The 22,484-nt window shown below is 47.6% G+C and overlaps 1 protein-coding gene across 2 annotated transcripts in view; it reads right to left on the bottom strand.

Annotated features, from left to right (window-relative positions):
- Positions 1 to 4,171: 4,171 nt before the first annotated feature.
- Positions 4,172 to 22,484, bottom strand: part of ALDH18A1 (aldehyde dehydrogenase 18 family member A1) — a 34,601-nt gene continuing 16,288 nt past the window's right edge. For both annotated transcript variants that reach the window (XM_080910858.1, XM_080910859.1), the window contains exons 9-19: positions 21,823 to 21,947; positions 20,646 to 20,790; positions 19,933 to 20,006; positions 18,377 to 18,470; positions 16,873 to 17,093; positions 15,002 to 15,139; positions 11,057 to 11,252; positions 10,831 to 10,952; positions 7,937 to 8,123; positions 6,851 to 6,946; positions 4,172 to 4,571 (exon numbers count right to left, since the gene is read on the bottom strand). In XM_080910858.1, the coding sequence (XP_080766984.1) occupies positions 4,390 to 4,571; positions 6,851 to 6,946; positions 7,937 to 8,123; positions 10,831 to 10,952; positions 11,057 to 11,252; positions 15,002 to 15,139; positions 16,873 to 17,093; positions 18,377 to 18,470; positions 19,933 to 20,006; positions 20,646 to 20,790; positions 21,823 to 21,947 (1,580 nt within the window). In that variant the 3' untranslated portion in view covers positions 4,172 to 4,389. The remainder of the gene's footprint in view (positions 4,572 to 6,850; positions 6,947 to 7,936; positions 8,124 to 10,830; positions 10,953 to 11,056; positions 11,253 to 15,001; positions 15,140 to 16,872; positions 17,094 to 18,376; positions 18,471 to 19,932; positions 20,007 to 20,645; positions 20,791 to 21,822; positions 21,948 to 22,484) is intronic.

Below are 22,484 nucleotides of genomic sequence, written 5' to 3'. Positions count from 1 at the left end.
AAATCTTAAAAAACAAACAAACAAAACCAAGTATCTATTCTTCTTAGGGTTGTTATTGTTATGATGAACCACCATAACCAAAAGCAAGCTGGGGAGGAAAGGGTTTATTTGGCTTACACTTCCACATCGCTGTTCATCACCAAAGAAAGTCAGGACAGGAACTCACACAGGGCAGGAATCTGGAGGCAGGAACTGAGGCAGAGGCTACAGAGGGGTGCTGATTATTGACTTGATCTCATGGCTTACTTAACCTACTTTCTTACAGGCCCCAGTACCACTAGCCCAGGATGGCAGCAAACATGCTGGGATGGGCCCTTCCCATCGATCACTAATTAAGAAAATGCCCTACAGGGTCGCCTACAGCCCAGTCTTATGGAGCCACTTTCTCAGCTGAGGCTTCCTGCTCTCTGAGGACTCAAGTTTGTGTCAAGTTAACACCAAACCATCCAGCACGCAAACTTAGGCGCGACAGAGTAATAATGTCACAAACAGCATCTCATAGCTATAAAAAAGGGGGGGGGATTTGATTAACATGAAGTCTGAGCCAGTTAAAATTTCCAGATGACCAAATACCTACAGAAACTTTGTGTTTTCTCAGGGATGGAAATTCTGCATTTTTTTTTTTTTTATCTTATTATGATCTGGGGAGATGACATTTGCACACACATGTGTAAAAGCTGTTAGAGGATAACTAGTAGAAATCAGTTCTCTCCTTCCTGTGGGTTATAGGGATTACGCTTGGGTTGTCAGGCTTGTGTGGCAAGCTCTTGGATGCTGACCCCCTCACCCCATTTATCTGACACCACACTGCGTCGCTCATGTGTAACACGTGGAAACCTTATTTCTTTGTTGACACCCTCACCCAACAGCCCTCTCAGGATCACCGCCTTCCTTTCAGGCAGCAGGCAACATTGCTCTCACTTTCTCTCATTAGAACTCCGATCTCTGTTGCTTCATACCTTTCTCGACGGCAGCTCCCCACACTACCCAGGAGCTTAAATGTCTAGTCAGACTCTGTGCCCTGCACCTTGTTGATCACAGAGAGGACCAGTCTGGTCTTTTGGGGAGCAGCTGCAGACAGGATAGGCAAATCTGGCTCTTGAATGTAGCCTCATCAGTAACAAGAAACTTCTGGAATTTGGGAACAACACCAAATTCATGAAGAACCACAGCATGTGGTCATCTCTCCCTCACAAGGCTGTGTCATCTACCTGACCACCTATGTAGCAGACATAGCAATAGTCCCAAGAACAAACAAGCTAAACGTCTTGCTTAGGTCATGCAGTTTCCTAGTGGCAGGGTCTAGACTTGAACCCAGGCTTATCACCCAGTCTTCTAATGTAAAAAATAAAAAGCCAGCTCACCCTAGTTTAAGCCCAAAACTGAACTGTTGAGTCTAGGAGTGTATTTCAGACACGGGTTGGAAGGAGCTGGGCTCACAACACAGCCTCTGACTTCTCCTCTGCTGGATGACTTATACAGACTCTTCCTATACAGTAGGCAGACTGGACACACTCAGCTTTAATCTCTTTAAAATAGACTTTATGGCCCCAGAAGACTAGAGTTTACTTTTCGTTTTTTAAAAAAATATTTATTTTATGTATGTGAGTACACTGTAGCTGTCTTTAGACACACCAGAAGAGGACGTCCGATCCCATTTCAGGTTGTTGTGAGCCACCATGTGGTTTCTGGGAATTGAACTCAGGACCTCTGAAAGAGCAGTCAGTGCTCTTAACCGCTGAGCCATCTCTCCAGCCCAAGCTTACTTTTCCTAATAACTGCACAAATTTTTTACCGACATGCTATTTGGTCAAATTTAAACCACATGTCCAAGCAGAGTGCTTGGATTAATGAGGTCTCAACCATGCGAGCATCAATTACAGAATAGGGCAGCAGTGTCCTGCTTTGAACCACACCAGCTGACAGGCTCGGGAGAAGACTAGGGAAAGACAGATTCATAAAACAAAGGAAGAAGGGTGGCCATATGTTTCCCATGCTGTGTTGGTGACCTATCTAACAGGCCGTCTCCTAACGGTGGCATGTCCCATAGTGTTGCCTTGGGTTGTAATCACAGAAAATCATCCAAGCAGAAGTGCCATTTGAAAAAGGACATGAACTCATGTGTGCCAGGGACTCTTTTGCCCCTCATGGGAACCGAGAGACTCGGGGCTGGTTGGTTCTGTGGCATGTGTGGTCTAGGAGCTGGGGGTGGAAAGCAGGACCACAGGAGTAGCTTCAGAATAAGAAGTCCTTTCCCACAGGACAACCCAGTAAACACTAGGCCACCCAAGTAGGGCCACTTTCAAAACCATGCCTGCCTCCTCCTCCCCTTTAGGTGTTTCTTCACTTTGACTGGAGAAAGGGAGGGTGCTGGTGGCCATCTCTGTGGAGATTGACAGGGCTAGTTTCTGAATAGGGTAAACAGCCCTGATGGCTGTTGTCCTTTCCAGAACATACCCGTCCCTGTCCTATGCTGTAAAAACAAGGCTCCGGGAGATAATACCAACACTGCTGCTAGAACATACTTTCTTGAAACCTATAGCCTTCTGTCCTAAACCAGCCGTCACTGCTCTCCAGATTTGATGGTTTGTTTTATCCTTACCCCGCACAGACCTGCAGCCTGCAAGCCACACCACCAGCCGACCTCAGAACCCATCCCCCCCAGAGCCCACACGGCAGCCTGTATTCACAGTGAGCTTGCAAAGGGCCCAGCTCTCTTGACTGTATTTCAGACTCCTGGGGTATCTGTTGTCTGGTGGGAGCTGGTTGCAGAATCTGTGTTGTCTTTTCAGCTGGATCTTGCTTATTGCCTTTTCGGGCACACTATGTCAGAACTCCCCCTTCATGGAGCAGGGCAGGCTGGGTGCCCTGCCAGACCATGTAAGGGTCTAGATGAGAGGTAGAGCCGGAGCCAGCCCGAGAACATGATTCACATGACACTGTAATTCTTATGCCCGTAAAACCTCTCTAAGGATCAGAAGTGGCATGTTAGTGAACACTCGCTTCTTTCCGAGGCCTCCAAGAAATAAAGTCTTTGAAATGCAGACTGCAGAGTTCCGAAGACTCTAAGACTAGGGGCTAAAGGAAGAGGATTGGGGGGATTAGAAGTGTTTAGAGACACTTGACAGGCCAGAAGAGTGAATTTAGTGATGGCCACAGTGAACCAAAGATGTGGGCTGGTGACATGGTGCAAGCGGCTGTGGGAATGTGACAGAAACAATCATGCTCATGTCATGCACAGCCCAAGACATCAGATCATCACATAACCAGCCTCCAAACTCTGGGTGCCCACTGTCCTGATTTCCTTTCCTCTCAGGCCAGAGCCCCTCCCTGGAAGCTTTCCCTGCCCCACTTTCACTGAAGTGCTCCCGCCCACCCCCACCAGGCCAATTTCCAGGAAGAGCATGCTGAAAGCAGGCCAGGAAGGGCCACCAGGGAGGGAGAGGGGAGACGATGGTAAGGACAAATAAGGGAGAAAACTTTAACTGTGCATGTGGGCTTTTTATAAGAACTTTATTTCTCAAAAAAAAAGGGAAAAGAATCTAAAGTATTAAAATAATCTCTAGTCTTTGTCCTGGAGGTCAGGAATAGGATGACAAAATAATTCATATAAAAAGGTCAAGCATAAGTGTAGATCTTCCTCCCACTTGTAAGAACATCCTGAAATTCATCCCTCCAGCACGATGCTCAGATTCCAACTACCTTGAAGGTACCCTGTGTCCCCGGGCCAGGGACAGACTGCAGATGTCTAGGATGTACACCCATAACTTCACAGACACATAGGTTATCTTCCCAGTGGACCTGGGTCAGTCTGTTTTAGCCACCATTTCCAATGAAAATGTTAAAGGTTTTAAGGAGTCATCCCTCCCTCCTTAAGAATTAATTCCAAGTCTCCCCCGCTGAAGATGAGCATACACAAAAGAAGTGAAATTACATGTCGAGAGGCTGAGGATGGCAGGGCTGGTCCCAGCGAGGTCTCACTGAGGTGTCACAGCAGCCTGGACTCTGGGTTGTCTCTGACGTTAGATGCGTCCCTAAGTTTCTTTGTGAATAGACTGGGGAGAGCCACGCCTCCACCTCCCAATGATTCTCTTCCTAAGACTGGACTGTAGGGCCCGGTAGACAGGGCAGTGGAGCATTTGCCGAGCATGTGCGAGGCCCTAGATTCAAGTCCGGTAACAGAGAGAGAGACACACACGAGAAGGACGAAATGGAGTGTGAACATTAGCTCAGGCTGTGAATGCTGAGTGGACCTAGAAGCATAGGTGAGCTGTCCAGAAGGCAGACCCTACCAAGAAGTTGGGGGCGAGGTGAGGTCCTCTCCGGGGACCCTTTGAGTATCCTACATGTGCCAGACTGCACAGAACAGTCCTGACTGTTTGGCTCCTCTCAGCTGAAATTTCTCTGGTGGACAGGGAGGTTCTCGTGAAGATACTTGAGGCTTCCGTGCTCTGAGAAGTCTGAGACCACGTGGTCCTGCCCTCGAAGCAACCACTTAGTAGTCAGCAATCCCTCGAGTCCTACTGGTCCCCGGGCATGGATTCGTGATGTACTGATTCCTACTTCAGCTCCTATTAGAAAAACAAAACCAAACAAGTCATGCAGAAAGTTGTGGCTTTTCCTACTCTGCTTCCTGCTCACCCACGAGCCTGCAATGGATGTCTTTTCTGATAACTTCTGACCCATCCTCCTGGACCAGCTGCTGTTCCTCGTCCATGTGGGCGAGTTCTGTCACTACAGACCATAATGCCCCTTCCCACACTGCAATGCAGCGCAGTGTGTCACCTCTTCCTGTCCTTCATGCAAGTGCATTCTGACGGTTTTAGAAGATCCATCTTCATCAGTTTAAACATCCCCATTTTAACATCTGGGCATGTCTTGAAGCTTATAACAATGTCTAGTACAAAGTTCAACTCCCTAAGCAACCCTGCCCCCCACTTTTTTGGAGAGATAGTCTTACTGTATAGCCCAGGTTAGCCTTGAACTTTTTTTGATCTTCCTGCCTCTTGAGTGGTAGGATGGCAGGTTTGGGCCATTATTTATTTATTTTTAAAAGCCTAATTTATTTTTACTTTGTGTAAACTTTGTTTTTGTTACGTGTAACTTGCATGTTTATATGTATACTACATGCATATTAGTGCCCAGGGAGACCGGAAGAGAAGGTCAGATCCCTTGGAACTGGACAGATGTTAGCCATCTGATGTGGGTGCTGGTCCTCTGCAGAAGTAGCAAATGCTTTTAACCTCAGCACCTGACAGACACTGACTATATGACAAAGTTCTTGCTCATGTCTCCTCCCTCTTGCTCCTGAGGCCAGGGGTTTTCCTGGGTCTGGCTCTGTGTTCTCTACTGTATTCAGTGGCCGTTGGGATTTCACAACATCCCTGAGTGTGTCCAATGCAACAGGCCTAAGATGAGGTAATGAAGAGCAAGGTCCTGCTACTGCTATGAGGCAGATATATTCACTGGGCCAGGAAATCAAAGGACAGACCAGCTGTTGCTTTTCTACAGTGTTTAAGTTCAAGGGCTATGAAAGTTAATTTGAGGGCTAGAGAGATGGCTCAGTGGTTAAGAGTGCTCTTCCAGAGGTCCTGAGTTCAAATCCCAGCAACCACATGGTAGCTCACAACCATCTATAATGAGATCTAATGCTCTCTTCTGGTGTGTCTGAAGACAGCTACAGTGTACTCATATATAATAAATAAATAAATCTTTAAAAAAAGAAAGTTAATTTGAGACTGCCAATGCGACATAAAAAACTAAGAAACTTGTGGTAAATCGCCTTAAACCCTCCAAACCCTCCACAGTCAGGGAGAGGGATTTCTCCAGGCAGACCCCATGTTCTAGAAAGCTTAGGAGTGGGAGGCTAGGGTACGGCTCAGCTGCACAGCAAGGTTGGAGGCCCTGGGTTTGATCCCTAGCGCCAATACCAAAGACAAAATGCTTCAGGGAATTAAAATTCTCAAACGTTGGCTGGGCACAGTGACACAAGCTTTTAGTCAGAACGCTTGGGAGGCAGAGATATGCAGAACTCTGAGTTCGAGGCCTGCCTGCTCTATATAACAAGTTCTAGAATAGCCAGTGCTATATAGGAAGACCCCGACTCAAAACAAAGCCAAGCAAAACAAAGGCACATGCATACATCCTTCAAATATCCACAAACTGTGCCCCAGTGTCTTACTGGATACTTGTCTAATGGTCTCCTGGGAAAGCAGACAGTTTGAATGATGCTAAAGAAAGTTGGAAGCTTTGTAAGTAAAGAGAGGACCAGGTGTCTACTTCTAATGATCACATTTTTTTTTTTTTTTGTGCTTGTGCTGGTGGTGAACCCAGAGCCTGTGCGTTCTAAGCACATGCATCAGAATGACACCCTCCCTACATACATACACCCCCGGCTCTCCACCATACACTGCCTTCCTGGTTCCTGACGTTGGTGCTTAGGCTCTGTGTAGGCACCTTCCATCCTATGTTCTGGTTCCTATCTCTGAGACAACCTGGTGGTGTCACTCGAAAGCAGAAGTCTGCAATCGCTTGCTCTCTGGGACCATAGCATTTTGTGAACCCAGATAAGCTGTGCCGACATGCATTGTAATGGGGGTGCCCAGGCTTGTGCAAGTTAGATCTAACATTGGCTGTGTGGACTCTGGGCAAGTGACTTGTCTCTTGGTTCCCCCATCTTCGGAGAAGGAACTGGGGGCAGCTGCCATCTTCATAGGTGGGAGGTCTACCACTGCACGTAACATGGGGGCTGTTCTATATCTAGAGGGAGGTGTCTTTACTTCACCAGAGTCCTTAGAGCCACCACAGTAAGGGACAGCCACAGGAGACTCCTTTTCCCTGTCTTTCTTACCAAGTCCAAAGCGGTAGCCATCAGAGAAGCGGGTACTGGCGTTCCAGAACACGCAGGCGCTGTCCACATGCTGGAGGAAGAACTCAGCTGTTTTCTCTGCAGGGCAAAGAGGCACCAACTGAGGATGGAGCATGGGGAACACACCCACTTTTGGTCACTCCCTGGTAACAGATCTGGCTATATATGTTAAACATGCAGGCTGAGGAGAGCTCTGAAGCAGAAGATGGCAAACCAGATCCCATGGTCGGGCTGGTAAGAGGCAGTTGGAATTGGATCTGGAGGCAGGTGTGTTTCCATACTGGGACAGCCTGTCTGGGTCTGACCTCCAAGTCCACCCCTATTAGCTCTGTGGCCCTGAGCTCTGTGCCTGGTGGAAAAGGGAAGGGCATCACCTGGTTCTTGGGGTGTAGAGGAGGAAGCCAGTTGGCCCCTGGGAATCCTTATCCCGATGCCTTATGGTAAGTGGTCGGTTACTGATTGATGCTGTTTGGTGCTATGTTCATAGCTTCAGCAAATTGGCTGTGAATTTCTCAGGGGCCATATGGCTTCCTTTCCCAGCAGGCCTCAGCACCAGACACCCTGGTGGGGATGCTATCTGGGTGTCAAATGAAGCCATGTACAGAGTCTGTCCTGCTCTTAACCTCCAGCTGCTGGTTTACTTCAGCTATAAATTGTTTGTTTTTGTTTTCGGACCCAGGGTCTTGCTATGTAGTCCAGGCACAAGCTTTCAACTTGTGGCAATCCTCCTGCCTTAGCTCCCTGAGTTCCGAGATTACAATGTGTGGCTTTGAACTCCATGGGGGGACAGCTCACAGGTCAAGACAATGCCTGGTGAAGGAGGGGAAGCCATAAATCGGTGCCAATCATCCCTGCCCTGCCACGGGGGGGGGGGGGGCACTGGGATGGATGCGCAGAGAGATCAGAGAGCACTCAGCAAGCCACCAGCTGTCTCCAACGCCAGGACTGTCACTGGTCAGTCTGGAGTGGGCTTTCCTGGGGGACCAGCAGAGGTGAGAGCAGCAACACTGCTGCAGGTCAGAGCAAAGGAGAACGGGGCACCACATGCCTGAAGCACTGCAAACTGACCGTTCTCGGTGACAATGACATCGGTGTGGGAACTGCCGTACTTATGGATATGATCAATGGCTTCCTGGACGCTGTCCACCACTTCGATGCATACTTCCAAGTCCCCGTACTCTGTCCGCAGTGACTTCACTTCTGAGGGGCTGAAGGTCAGGTAGGAGGCAAACTTGGGGCCTGCGTGAATTTTTACCTGTCAGAGAGGAAATCCGACACAAAACCCTCAGGAATGAGACGGCCGTAGCGATCGGCTGGGCCTGAAGGACCAGTCTGTGTCAAGAGGAGCTGGGTCCTGTAGCAAGACCCTGGCAAAGGCCAGGGTTGTGGGCTTGGGGTCTTAGCCCTCCTCACACCGGGATGCTCTGCTTGGTGACAGGTCGGGGCTTGCTGGCCACTTTTCCAGCCACAGGCCCTTGCGCATGCTGGGGCAGGACTGAAAGGAAAAGCCTGTGAATGCTGACTGTCTGAGGCACACAAGCCCCTGACTTGTGGCTTTTTACTAAAGGAACATTTGACCATGACCTCTCATTCTCTGTAAAGTGGAACCTGTGCTGGTTTCAAGAGAAGGCACCATGGATATACCTTCACTTACTCCACTCCGGGGAAGCCCTGACTTAGTGCTCAGGGCTGAGTACTTCAAACTGGTCACCTGTATGATTTTGGCCTGCCATGCCAGCTCCACGCCCTCAAACCTCCTGTTCCCAGTCAGAGCAATGAAAGGATCCTGGGCTGGCCCCGAAGGACTTAGTCTAATACCAAACGGGCCTTGTTCTCTGAGACTGTACAGGACTAGGTTCGTGCCTTGATTCCTTCAGGTCTTGGCTCCAGCTATGACAAGCTCTGTCTTGCCTGGTGGCTTGAGGCCCTGAGGTGACTTTGTTGGGCACTCCACTTTCTCCGAGGTTGGGGAACTCAATCTGTGATCAGATCACCCTGAGGATTTAGTTCCCACACACAAAGATGCTGCATGCAGTGTGCGCATTACTCCATCTTGGTTTGAAGCCTGCCAAGGCAATCCTCATTCTGACACTGAGGATGCCAAGGGTTTGCCCACATTAGGATGAGGCGGCTCGGTTCTAGCAAAGGATACACTTCCTCCTGCATAGTACAGGTGACTGATTTTGTAGAGCGCACCTACAGGTAGCCAACAGTCAAATGGGCTGCCAGTTTACCGACCTGAGCACGGACAGTTGTGTGTTCCAACTCCCTTTTATTCTGTGGGGTGCACTTTCACTGTTTAAACAATGACTTCAGGTGCTGGTAGTTCCGACTGTTAAGCTGACTGGGGATTGGTGAAGCATACCTCTGCATGTATCCATGATCAGCTCAAGTAAGGGTGTCCATTTCCCAAGAGACGTTTAAAATCCGAGGGCTCTGGCCTAACAAATGGACCAATCACTGGGTGGACCTATGGTGGGGTTGCTTATTGGGAGGGGGTAAAAGGTAGAAGATGAGTCTTTTTGAGGAAGGAATCCACTAAATAGATGTCCTGGAAGACTATATTTTTTCTTTCTCTGTTTTCCTGCTACCATGAGGTGAGCTGCTCCCTCACCATGATGGAACAAACTCAAATGGTAAACCTAGTTAAGGAGTTAGAGACAGCACCAGGCTATGGGGACACTAAAGGGAGTAGCTGCTTTGCTGGTTCTCAGGTTCTCTAGCTGCAGCCTCGAGGAGATGCTGGGTTCCACTAGGGAGTCGCATTTCCACTGGCAGCCTCTACTCTGCATTTCAGATTAGACTGATAAACAGCTCTGTGCTCGGACGCAGAGATTCTAGTTTTCTTTTCTTCTGAGGATCTGTATGGTCTTCCCTGTAGTCGTGTTTCTTTTAAGTATAGTCTTTTAGGTTGCTTTTCTTGGGCATTTTGTTTGGCTGTAATGCCACAGAAGCCTAACACAGTTCTTCACTGGGGCAGTACCGTATGGGTAAGCATCTTTCTCTTCCGGAAAAAGGACGCCACATCTGGGTCACAGCAAATGAGGCCAGCAGGGTCACACCTCTATCAAAGCTAGAAACACAGCCACGGAGGGCTTTAATAGATTGTGTCCATTTGGCCATGAGAACGTCTAGTTATGTGCAATTGTGAATTTAGCACAGCATAAACCTATCTGTACTTCAAACTTACTGAATATGGTTACATACAACCTTGATATCGGGTTATGAGCAAAACCCAAAAGAAAGCCATTCAAACTGCTTATCCTGAATGTCACTCAGTAAAAGTGCATTTATATTGGCAACTGAAGACACTGGAGGAAAGGCATGGATGCATATAAATTTTACTCTTGGAAAACACTTCTGAGGCTAGAGGAATGGCTTTGCAGTTAAGAGCACTGGCTGCTCTTTCTGGGAACCCTGGTTCAATTCCCAGCACCTACATGGCAGTTCATAACTGTCCGTAACTCCAGTTCCAGAGAATGTGATACCCTCTTCTGGCCTTTTGGGGCACATGTGGTCTACAGACACTCTTGCACAACACTCATATACATAAAATGCAGTAGTAAAAACGCTGTGCCCCACTCCTCCCACCCCAAAATTCCTCAAAACAAAAACAAAAGCACCCTGCACATTTTTTTAAAGTTACATAAATAGGAATGCCTAAAAGGAAATATAACTTTCTTACCCAAATAAAACACGGCTGTAAAGAACCCATTCTGTATGGTGCTATGTGGTCTGCTACCTTTGAATCCTCGAGGCGGGGGAATAAGCTGTGCCGTGTAATACACGCAGCTATAGGCATCTGTGTATCAGTTCCAGCCACCTCTGGCCAAAGAGGGCAGGGGTTATATCTTATTCACCTCTACAGCACAGCTCTGCATGCACAGTGCAAATGTAACATACTGTTCCCTAAGTTTCCCAGAGCTGCTGCTGGTCTGAGCTTTCCCAAGGGTCTACCATACCTGTTCCACTCTGAGCATGTCAATGATCTGGTCAAATAAGGGTGTTCTCAGCAGATCTCGGTGAATGAGCAAAGTCTCCAGAGCATTACAGGCAGCTGGATATTCACATTTAGAGTCTCTGACTGAGGAGAAGAAGAACAAAGAGTAAATCCTGTGTATATGATCCACAGGCATAGAGGATTTGCCAAGAATTTCCCGATTCCCCAGGAGCCTCAGGTCAGCTCACCGAGTCGGGTAACTTTGTCCACACTGGCTTCGGAATCCACATACATGTGGCAGATGCCTTCGCTGTGACCCATCACTGGGATCCCCTTGGCAGCTTTCTGGATGTCTCTGACCAGCTGGGAGGAGCCTCGAGGAATGATCAGATCTATGATTTTGTCAAGGCGGCAGAGATCCTCAACTTCTTCTCTGGTATTTACCTGAAGAGGGAGAGAATCAAGAGGAAGATGGCATCTTCTAATCCAACTGCAGAGTCAGGACTGTAGGATTTGCTGAGCACCATTTCAGACAGAGACGTAACCAGTCCCTGGAGGGGAGCTCAGTCACAGAAGGGAGGGCAGTGGAACAGTACCACACAGGGCAGAGAGTTTTAAATGCTCAGGAGATGCTCAGTGCTGTGGGTGGATGACAGGCAGGCACAGATGATGCCACACTTCAGGACCACTAAAAGAAATGGAGGGCACACTGAGTCTTCTTAGGAGGGGTCCCATTTCCCCAAGACTTCTGCTGACAATCTCCACCCTAGGATATGGACAAGACCAATCACACTGCCTGTGTTGGGTCACTGAGATAGCAGACATTTTCTTTTCTTTTCTTTTCTTTTCTTTTCTGGACTTGTCAATGTCTTCCAACTAGTTATGTTACAACAGTGATATAAACCTACATGTGCCAGAATGTTCATAGCTGCTTTATTTCATGAAGCCAATACCGAGGACCAGCCCAAATTCCCATTGACAAAGAAAAGATGAACTATGCTTTTCATCCATGCTATTACCCAGTAAAAAGCTCAAGACCAAGTGGATCAAGAACCTCTACATAAAACCAGATATACTGAAACTAACAGAAGAGAAAGTGGGGAAGAACCTCAAATACATGGGCACTGGGAAAAATATCCTGAACAGAACAGCAATGGCTTATGCTCTAAGATCAAGAATAGACAAATGGGACCTCATAAAATTACAAAGCTTCTGTAAAGCAAAGGACACTGTCAAGACAAAATGGCAACCAACAGAATAGGAAAAGATCTTTACCAATCCTACATCCAATAGAGGGCTAATATCTAATATATACAAAGAACTCAAGAAGTTAGACTCCAGAGAATCAAATAACTCTACTAAAAATGGGGTACAGAGCTAAACAAAGAGTTCTCAACTGAAGACTATAAAATGTCTGAGAAACACCTAAAGAAATGCTCAACATCCTTAGTCATCAGGGAAATGCAAATCAAAAAAAAAAAAAAAAAAAAAAAAGAAAAGAAAGAAAAAAACCCTGAGATTCTACCTTACACCAGTCAGAATGGCTAAGATAAAAAACTCAGATGACAGCAGGTGCTGGCGAGGATGTGGAGAAAGAGGTACACTCCTCCACTGTTGGTGGGGTTGTAAGCTAGTAAAAACCACTCGGGAAACCAGTTTGGCAGTTCCTCAGAAAACTGGACATAGTACTACTTGAAGACCCAGCTATTCCACTCCTGGGCATGTAACCAAAAGATGCTCCAACATATAACAAGGACACATGCTCTACCATGTTCATAGCAGCCTTATTTATAATAGCCAGAAGCTGGAAAGAACCCAGATGTCCTTCAACAGAGGAATGGATACAGAAATTGTGGCACATTTACACAATGAAGTACTACCCAGCTGTTAGAAACAATGACTTCATGAAATTCCTAGGCAAATGGATGGAACTAGAAAATATCATCCTAAGTGAGGTAACCCAACCATAAAAAAACACACATGGTATGCACTCACTGATAAGTGGATATTAGCCCAAAAGCTTACCCAAGATACAATTCACAAACCACATGAAGCTCAAGAAGGAAGACCAAAATGCAGATGTTTCAGTCCTTCTTAGAAGGGGGAACAAAAACATTCACAGGCAGAAATATGGAGACAAAGTTTGAGGCAGAGACTGAAGCAAAAGCCATCCAGAGACTGCCCCACCTGTAGATCCAGCCCATATACAGCCACCAAACCCAGACAATATTGTTGATGCCAAGAAGTACATGCTGATAGGAGCCTGATATAGCTGTCTTCTGAGAGGCTCTGACAGATCATGACAAATACAGAGGTGGAGATGCTCACAGCCAACCAATTGAACTGAGAATGGGGTCCCCAATGGAGGAGTTAGAGAAAGGACTGAAGGAGCTGAAGGGGTTTGCAACCCCATAAGAACAACAATACCAACCAACCAGAGCTCCCAGGGACTAAACCACTATCCAGAGAGTACAAATGGTTGCACCCCTGGCCCCAGCTTTATATGTAGCAGAGGGTGGCCTTGTTGGGCATTAATAGGAAGAGAAGCCCTTGGTTCTGCCAAGGCTCGATGCCCCAGTGTAGGGGAATGTCAGGCAGGGGAGGTGAGAGGGAGCTGGTGGGTAGGGGGGCACCCCCATAGAAGCAGGTGGAGGAAGGATGTGATAGGAAGCTTATAGAGGAGAAACTTGGAAAGGGGATAACATCTGAAATGTAAATAAAAATATCTAATAAAAGGAGAGAAAAAGAATAGATGAACTGCAGTGTGTGGGTATAAATGAACTACTACTCGGTAATGAAAAAGGAGAGAGAACTGTGCAATGCAAAGACACAGATGAGTATCACAAGATAAAAATAAACAAAAGCCAACGAATGGGAAAGCACATTCTGGATGACTGAGTGACTCTATCCAATTCAGGAGCAAACAAAGGGAACTGAATGTGGTGCAAGTAAAAGAGGGTGGGAAGGGGAGGAAGGGCCCCATGGCATGCTGGGAACATGTGGTTAGTGGCCATGCATAGACACAGTTACACAGCTGTCTAAGTGCAAACTGCATGTACCACTGCAATTATAATATACACTGCCAGGGGGGAGTGAGGGAGGGAAGGAGGGAAGGAGGGAGGGAGGGAGGAAAGGAGGGAGGGAGGGAGGGAGGGAGGGAAGAAGGGAGGGAGGGAGGGAGGAAGGGAGGGAGAGAAGGAGGGAAGAAGGCAAGGGACCCATCCAGGCAGGCTGTGCTAGAGCTCAGCTGAATTCCCAAGCCTGGGATGCTTCCACCAGATTCTCCCTGAGCAAGTAATAAGGCAGCTTCTTCCACAGGAAAAGAATGCTCTAGAACTGGCTTAAATCAAATCCAAACCCTACAATGGACTGGTGAGGTTTTTGTACCCCAGAGTCTGCTTTTACCCAGAGAGCAGAGGCCTGAGAGGGAACTGAGAATCAACGGAGATACTGAAAGCTCCTCACGTGACCTGCACCTGTTCACACAGAGCCCATCTGGTGGCTCAGGTCAGGTCAGTGACCACAGTAACAGGGGCAGCATGCTCTCATTCTCCCCTACCACATGAAGGCTGATGACAAACTTTCCTAAAGCGGCTTATGTCAAATCTAAACTCTACCAAAGACTGGAGAATTCTTTACCTCCCCCCCTGAGTCAGATTACCCTAAATAACTCCACCAATGGGAGGTACCCAGCCCCATAGTGGGTCTACCACTCCTGTAACCTAATTATGAGGATCTGGGGCCAGTAATATGGCTCAATAGGTAAAGGTGCTTGCCACACAAGCCCAAAGACCTGAGTTCAACTCCCAGAACCTATGTAAAGGTAGAAGGGGAGGGGTAACTCCACAAAGTTGTTCTTTGACCTAGACACACACACACACACACACACACACACACACACACACACACACGCACGCACCACAGTACACTAGTAATAAAGAAAATTAAGTTTTAAGAAAAGAATGGAGGTCTAATAGATACTGAATAATTAAGTAGTACCAGGATTCACATCTGTATGGCAGAAGCTCTCCCAAGCCAGTGAAAACCCACCCGGGTCTGCAGAACTTGCTGCCTCTCTAATCAAGCTTGCCTGTAGAAGCATCTTGGCTTCACACCACCTGATCTTTGCCACATTTCCACAGAGCTCACCTGGCCCTATCCGGGCAGGACCGGGCTCGTTCCCAGCCACCTACCAGCTGTATGGCCTCCTTGACGCCATGGATGGAGAGAGCCTCCTGGGTCAGGAGGTGAAGAATGCGGTTGCTGTGCGCAGCCTCCTTCCCTCCTTTGAGCAACAGACCGTTGCCGCTCGCAATGGCCAGGGCTGCCACCTGTGGACCGAAGGGAAGACAAGGAGGTCAGAGGGACAGTGGCCTGTGCATTGCCGTGTGTCTGTCTCACCTTTACCAGCATCCAAGTCAATGGAGAAGTCATCTCATCCCATTTTATACAGAAGCCCAGAAAGGGCGGTGACTCTCCAGGTCACACAGCTTACACATAGACACACTCGGAGATGCTTGACTCTGCAGAACCAAACTATATGGTTGCCATAGAAGCAGCAGTAATGCTGGTTAAATTCATGGTCGGGCTCACATGGTACTCCCTCTCCACACTGGCCACTGTGGGGGACAGGATGCTTAAACGCCTCTACAGTAAAGAACCTGCCTCACCAATTCAGCAGTGGGTGGGGGGGACCTACAGCCGCAGTTGACTGTGGTCCTAAGGTTGACCCAGGGGCTGTACATGCCCGATCCTAAGAATCTGGAGAACACAAGCTCATGACAGCCCTGGACAGTGACAGCAGCCTGCGGCGGGAACACACACTGCTCAGGGCAGGGGAAAGACGAGCTCTCCTGTTGAAGCAGTCACTAAAACCCTTCGCCTGGCCATTTTATCCTCCTTTGTTATGCTTCCTATTGGCTTGGGTTGCTCTGGAGCCCCTTTCGATGGTAATGCCAACTTTCTCTAGCTGAATGCAGACACTTCATATTCCACACCCAATTTTGATGATTTGTGTATAGTCATCTGGGGCTACGCCTCAGCCACAGGGGAAAGCCTACTCCTTGTGCGGCGTCGGGTGGCTAGGACGCTTCATGAACAGAGCCACACAGAATCAGGACCCATTTCTGTCAGCACAAGTGAGTTTTGCAGTCACCACCAGGCTCTTTTACAAGACCAGCTTGTGGCCAGAGGGGCAGTGATCCTGGCTGAGGACAGGTGACCACGGGAACAAGCTGGTGGGAGGTCCAGTCAGGGAGTGTCTGCCACTGAGCGCGGCAGTCTCCATGGTCCATGATGCCTTACACAGAGAGCGACGGCTCATCCGTTTTAAAGGAGAATTTCCCTTTAAGACCTCGGAGCCAGTACAAATAAGGAGTTGATCTTATCCCATTCACAGCTTAGTGGGAGATTATTGATTATTGATTTCTCAGAGTTTAGGGCAGAAGCGAGGCCAGCTCTCTACTGTCACCTCATGTTTCCCCTGTGTGGCTGCTTTGACAAGTGCTAGTCACATTCCTTAAAGAGGGCTGCATTCTATCTTCCACTAACTACACAAAGCGCTTTTTTCTACACGATGTTCCTACAGGAAGTACTCTGCCGTGCTGATAACGGAGTCCTTTGTGTGGGTAGACAGGTGTCAGGTGAGTGACTGTAGCAGCTGAGCAGGGACAGGGACCAGGGACGTGCAACCTCAGAACAAGACAACTATGAGCCAGGAGAGCCAGGAGTTTCTTCTCCCCCTCCCTGAAGGGGGCTGATCTGGGCTCAGGTGTGACAGGAAATATTAACTTTGAATTTCTGTGCTCTGGGATGGTGGGAAGGGTGAAGAGCCTAACTCACCTTAATAATAAACTGGCAATGCCATGGAAATGTGTTTGTGCTGAAGAGAAAGATCTTTCTCCCTCTTATATATGCACATACGCATACACACATATATGTACACACACACACACACACACACACACACACACACAATGTACATACACCGTTGGTGACTTATCTCTAATCCTGGTAATAAATGTTTCCTCCAACCCATTCCCAGGCAGGGTCAAATCTCACATACCTGGGGTAGACAGTCAGGGCGAGATTCGAAGATCACCAGTAAGACCCCGATCGGGACAGTCACTTGTTCTAGCTCCAGGTTTTTGGCAACCCGAGTCCGGCGCAGGACACGGCCCACGCTCTCCTGAGAGGAGGCTGCGATCTGCCGCAGCCCGATGGCCAGGCTGTTCAGTTTAGATGTGGAGAGGCTAAGGCGCTTCAGCAGAGGGCTTGCGAGTCTTCCTAAAACGGCAGTAGGACATGATAAAGTGGCCGTGGGCAGGCTTTGTCCACCAACTTTACTGAAATAGGGACAGACACAGAGCTGAGAGTCTCGGTGAGGCCCTGGCACTAGGTTTACCCTCCTCGGGGTGAAGAGAAGACGACCGCCCGACAACTGTATCTCGTGTCCCCAAATTATAACTTTCAACACTCGGCATTTCAAAACATTTCAGCCTTTCAAAACAGGGAGGCCTGGGATTCTAACAAGTTAAACAGGAGGCCATGATGTACTTGTTACACATAATCTACCACGGGTAAAAAGCCAAGCTATCTGGGATGTGGCCTGTTAAAAAAAAATAGCCAACTGAGAAACATCAAGTCTATTCATCAAATATAGCTGATGTATGTGTACACTCGGTGGCATCAAGAACAATGTTGTCGTTGTTGCTATTTATTATTATTATTATTATTATTATTATTATTATTATTACTATTATTATTATTATTATTGACAGGGTCTCACTACGTGGTCACCACATCCAGATACTGCCACTGTATTAAGCTGGCAAAGCAGAGAATGAAGATGTTTCATCTTTCACCATAGGCCCCAAGAGCCATTTCTGCGGCTCTTTTATATTGACAGTTCATTGGAACGGAATCCTGGGTCTACCATTGGCCATATGACTTTGGGGTAAAGAACAGCTTTGCTGAGTGAGATTAAGAAATAATAACTCCCTTGGATACAATTAGGTTGTGCAGCTTAAAGGAGATCCTGTTGGGAAAGCCCTTAGCACAGTGCCTGCTAATGTGACGGTCTGGGCTGTAATTATCTGAGCATCTACAACAGTGAAGTTCTCAGTTTCCTTTTCTAGTTCTAGAACTGCCACAGAAGCCAGAGCTCACATGACCCTTGAGAACAAGAAAAGCTCCTTGGAGGGTTGGATTAAAATAACTGGAAATGGAGCAGAAGGAAGCCCCATGAACAGTTAGAAAAAAATGCTGGTAGCACATTCACCAACCCTTGATAAAAATTATACAAAATAATGTAATGTCTAACGATCTTGCTTTTAGACAGACATAAGGATTATCGGTTGCTAGGCAGCAGTGACACACACTGTTAACCCCAGCACTGAGAAAGCAGAAGCAGACAATCTCTGAAACTGGGACTAGCCTGGTCTACAGAATGAGTTCCAGGACATCTGGGGTGACACAAAGAAACCCTATCTTGGAAATTAAAAATAATAAATAAACAAATAAATAAGGAGGAGAAGGAGGAGGAAGAAGACACAAAGATAAATCCTCACCCTCGGCCTCCTCCAAATCTTTTTTGTTGGCTAACAGGATCTCTTCCCGCTGGTCCGTCAGCAGGTCCGCCAGGTGATTGATAATTTCGGCTCTCTGCAAGAAAAGCAAAAGCAAACCGTTAAAACACTAGGTATGTACATTGTTGCACACGCTTCTTCTTCTTCCCTCAGAGTGCCAGGCTTGTCCCTGGAGCCAAAGCTGCTACAGACTACAGTTCCTTTCTTTCACACATTCCTGGTGTTACCCACCTCCTTCCATGCTTCCAACCTGCCCCCATTTCTTCTTTTCCATCTCCCTTTCCACTCTGATTATGGACATTAGGAATCCACGGCTCAGCACTGAGGAGATGAGTTATGTGATTTCACCATGAATTAGGAATGACACAACACAACTTTACATTTTGTATCAATAGACTGTTTATTTCCTAGGTAAGGTTCCTTCTTTCTTTTTTTTCTTTCCTTCCTTCCTTCCTTCCTTTCTTTTTGAGACAGGGTTTCTATGTGCAGACCTGTCTGTCCTGGAGCTTGTTCTGTAGACCAGGCCGCCTTAAACTCATGGAGATCCACCTGCCTCTGCCTCCTGAGTGCTGGGATTAAAGCTGTTCTGTACAGCATCCCCGGATTTAACAACTGGCTTTTCTTTAAATTTTTTTTGAGGTTTGTTTATATTATATTATGTTATATTATACTATATTTTATGTGTGAGAGTTCTGCCTGCATGTATGTCTTTATACCATAAGTGTTCAGTGTCCGTGGAAGCCAGAAAAGGGTAGGGTACTAGATCACCTTGGAACTGGAGTTACAGATAATTGTAAGCTACTAACTATGTGATTGCTGGGAGTCTAACTCAGATCCTCTGGAAGAGCAATCAGTGCTCTTAACTGCTGGGCCATCTCTCATGCCCTTTGGCTTTGCTTTTGGCCAATTATTTGGTGTAATTTATAGGAGAACATCCCAGTTCCCAGTCCTGTATGCCCAAGGGGACTGATCCTCAGTATCTACTGGGAAATGTGGCAGTGGATGTGATGTCACTGAAGCAGAGAAAAGTGGTCTGAGAGGAGCCAGACCCCACCTCGGCTTTAGCTTTTCTCTCTTGTAGCCTTTCTCTTCTCCCGTCTCAGACCGAACGCCACAGAAGAAACCTGTAACACTCCAGCCAGAATGGCACCCCTCAGGAAGCCAGCCCCGGTTCTCACCTGGCCTCACCATCTCCAGCTTTATCAAGCTGCTGCTTGGACTAGTTCACTGTGGACAGGAGGGGAAGAACCAGGGGTCAGGCTCTGAAGCTTCCCTTTGCCAGATGTTGCAGGTGAGTCAATGGACAGGAATAGGTAACTTTCCTATGTGTACATGCCTCAGATTGGCAGCTCCCCTTATCTTGTCTTTGGTCAAAACATAGTGATAGACTATCTTCAGACAAAGGGGAGCATACAATTAGCTCAGATAATTCTATTAACAGTAGGAATAAACGGGGCCAGCAGGCTTGACTGTTAGATCAAAATGTGCAGCATGTTTTGCTCTGAAAAACCCACCAGGCTGTCAGTGGATGTCCTCACCTGTTCAGGCTCCAAGGTGGCCAGCATTCTCCCTCCAGATCGGGCCATCTCACCCTGCTGCTCCACTGTAGGGCCTGCAAGAGCACGTGCAAGCATGAGGCCAGACTCTCACTTTTCCAGCACATGCTTCACCGAATGCAGAAAGAACATGGGTTTCGTGGTATGCTTGGTAGACCCACAGAGACTGCTGAGGCCAACAGAACCGCAACACCCCTCCTCCAACCAATAATAACCTTAACCACAAACAGAGGCATGCCAGAGTAACTGGGGGATAAACCCAGAGACTTCCCATGTCTGATGCACACAAGAGTCTCTGTGCCTTCCAGAGTTCAATTTCATTTTTCCAAGCACATTTCTCATGGGCTTGAGTTTGTGAGTGCAGATGATGGGCACATTTCTGTGTGCACCTCAGAGCTCACAACTGTGTCTTACACACCTCTCTGCATAACAAGTGCTCCTTAGCTCTTAGCATCCAGTGCAGGCCTAGCCAAGTGTTTCCTTATTTTGGAGAGTAAGAGTTAGACTAGGTAGACAGGGTAAATAGACAAAATCCAGTTCTGTAAACGGTCTTCACAACACCAGAATTTATGGTGTGACCACACTGATTTCATAACCTGGATTTGCACGGTGAGAACTCGGGCTTCGGTACCATCTAGTCTGGGATGGCACTGGCTAGTACCCACAGGCCCTGGGACTTGAGGGAAACTACTCACCAGCAGGCTTTACTTCTGAAAAGAAGGTGCCAACTTTCTTTCCCTCCACGATGTCTGTGATGACATGCCCAGACACCTTTGGGTGGGTTCCGTTGGCAATGACAACAGAAGTACCGCCTTGCAAAGCCCAGAGGGCGGCTTTCACCTATGGGGGTCAGGTTAGACGCAGGGTGAAAGTCACACCCAGAAACATGAATTCTGAACTTGTACTATGACATAAGATACAGTCCAATAACGTGGCAAGTTAAAAAACAGAGGAACATGTTTAAAGCTCAGGATCTGGGAAACCATGTACAGCCCAGGACCACTTTCCAGCCACAGTATGTACTGTCTGAAGGAGAACCAACAAGTCCTGCTCTCTCTGAGACCCTCTAGTACTGGACTCAGAGTGTGCACATTTTGATTGGTTATGCCTGAGCGTTTTGATTTGTCATGCCTGAACAGCGACAACTGAATAGCTGGAGGAGTGACCAGAACAGGGTTATCTGAACAAGGTCTGATCTTCTCTACCATTGCTAACCTGAAATTCTTCTGCACTGAGGGTATACAGCCGCTGAGAACAAACAGTGGGAGGAAGAAAAGGAGTTTTGGAAAGCTTTTAGAAACATCCGAGTTGATAATAAAAGATTTATTAAGTGTGTGAACATTACACGGGCCCTGCCCTCCACAGGTATAACACAGTGACAGTTACTTCTCATTGTGTACTTGACTGGATTTGTATTCATCATGGAACTTCTGAAGTTCTAGGAAGCTTTAACTGGAGGAGAACCCTACAGATAAGCTGGGGCTGCAGACTAAGTAAGGAGGAGAAAATGAGCCGGCCGCACGCATCTTTACTTCCTGACGGTGATGCTATATGACCAGTTGTTATGTTAGCAGCTGCCACAACTTCCCTGTTCTCAAACTGTGAGCCACACTAGCTTTTGTCAACTATTCGGTCATAGTAGCCAAACACCAATGAGTACATGTACAAAATGTACTGCTCACATGTTAATAAAATACATCCAAAGACATGATTAGGTAGAGGCACGCCAACAGCCATGAAACATATTTAGATATGTATATATTTAAGTGTGTGTGTGTGGTGTCTGAACCATAACTTCCCAAAGTTAACAGTAAAAAGAATGATAAAGTACCATTTGGGCTCGAGGACTGGAAGAGTTCAACATCAGCTTACCTTGGCTTCCATGCCCCCTAGGCCCACTCTAGACTTGGTTCCAAATGTCACAGACTGTTGATCTCCCGGGTAGAATATGTCAATGAGCTTTGCATCGTCTGAGCCTGGGGGGCTGTCAAAGAGGCCTGAAAAGGGAATCGGAGTCAGTAACACTGCACTGACCCACTGAGGCCTCCCATGGCACTTACTACTATACAAACAAACAAACCCAAAAACGATGAATGCACTGTACCAACACCTGTCTCACCAGGAGAGAGGATAAGGGATCAGAGGAGCGGACCCACACTAAGCAACAGCTCCAGCACCTTCTGTGCTCTTTTAACCAGCCTTAAGCAAGTATCTCCCAGGCTGCGAGCAAGGTCACATCCTTGGCGCAGTGCCTACAGCTAGCAAGAGTCCTTCCCTCTGCCTCTCGGCTTATCACGCTGCACCTCAGCAATGTGACCGAAAGAGGGGCGAGTACGGAAGCAGCGCAGTGAGCATGCGCCACTAGCGCAGGTGAGAAGTGGAGCAGGTGTTTATGCGACCGAGCAGGCGGATGCCGGTTTATGAGCATGCGCCACTCGCGCAGGTGTTTATGCGACCGAGCAGGCGATGCCAGTTTATGAGAGTCTTAGGGGTTGCACTGAGGCAGCAGGAAAGCTACAATGGTCAACACTCCG

The sequence above is a fragment of the Micromys minutus genome (genome assembly GCF_963924665.1).
Source record: "Micromys minutus genome assembly, chromosome: 2".
NCBI classification, from domain to species: Eukaryota; Metazoa; Chordata; class Mammalia; order Rodentia; family Muridae; genus Micromys; species Micromys minutus.
This window is presented reverse-complemented; position numbering and strand designations above follow the sequence as displayed.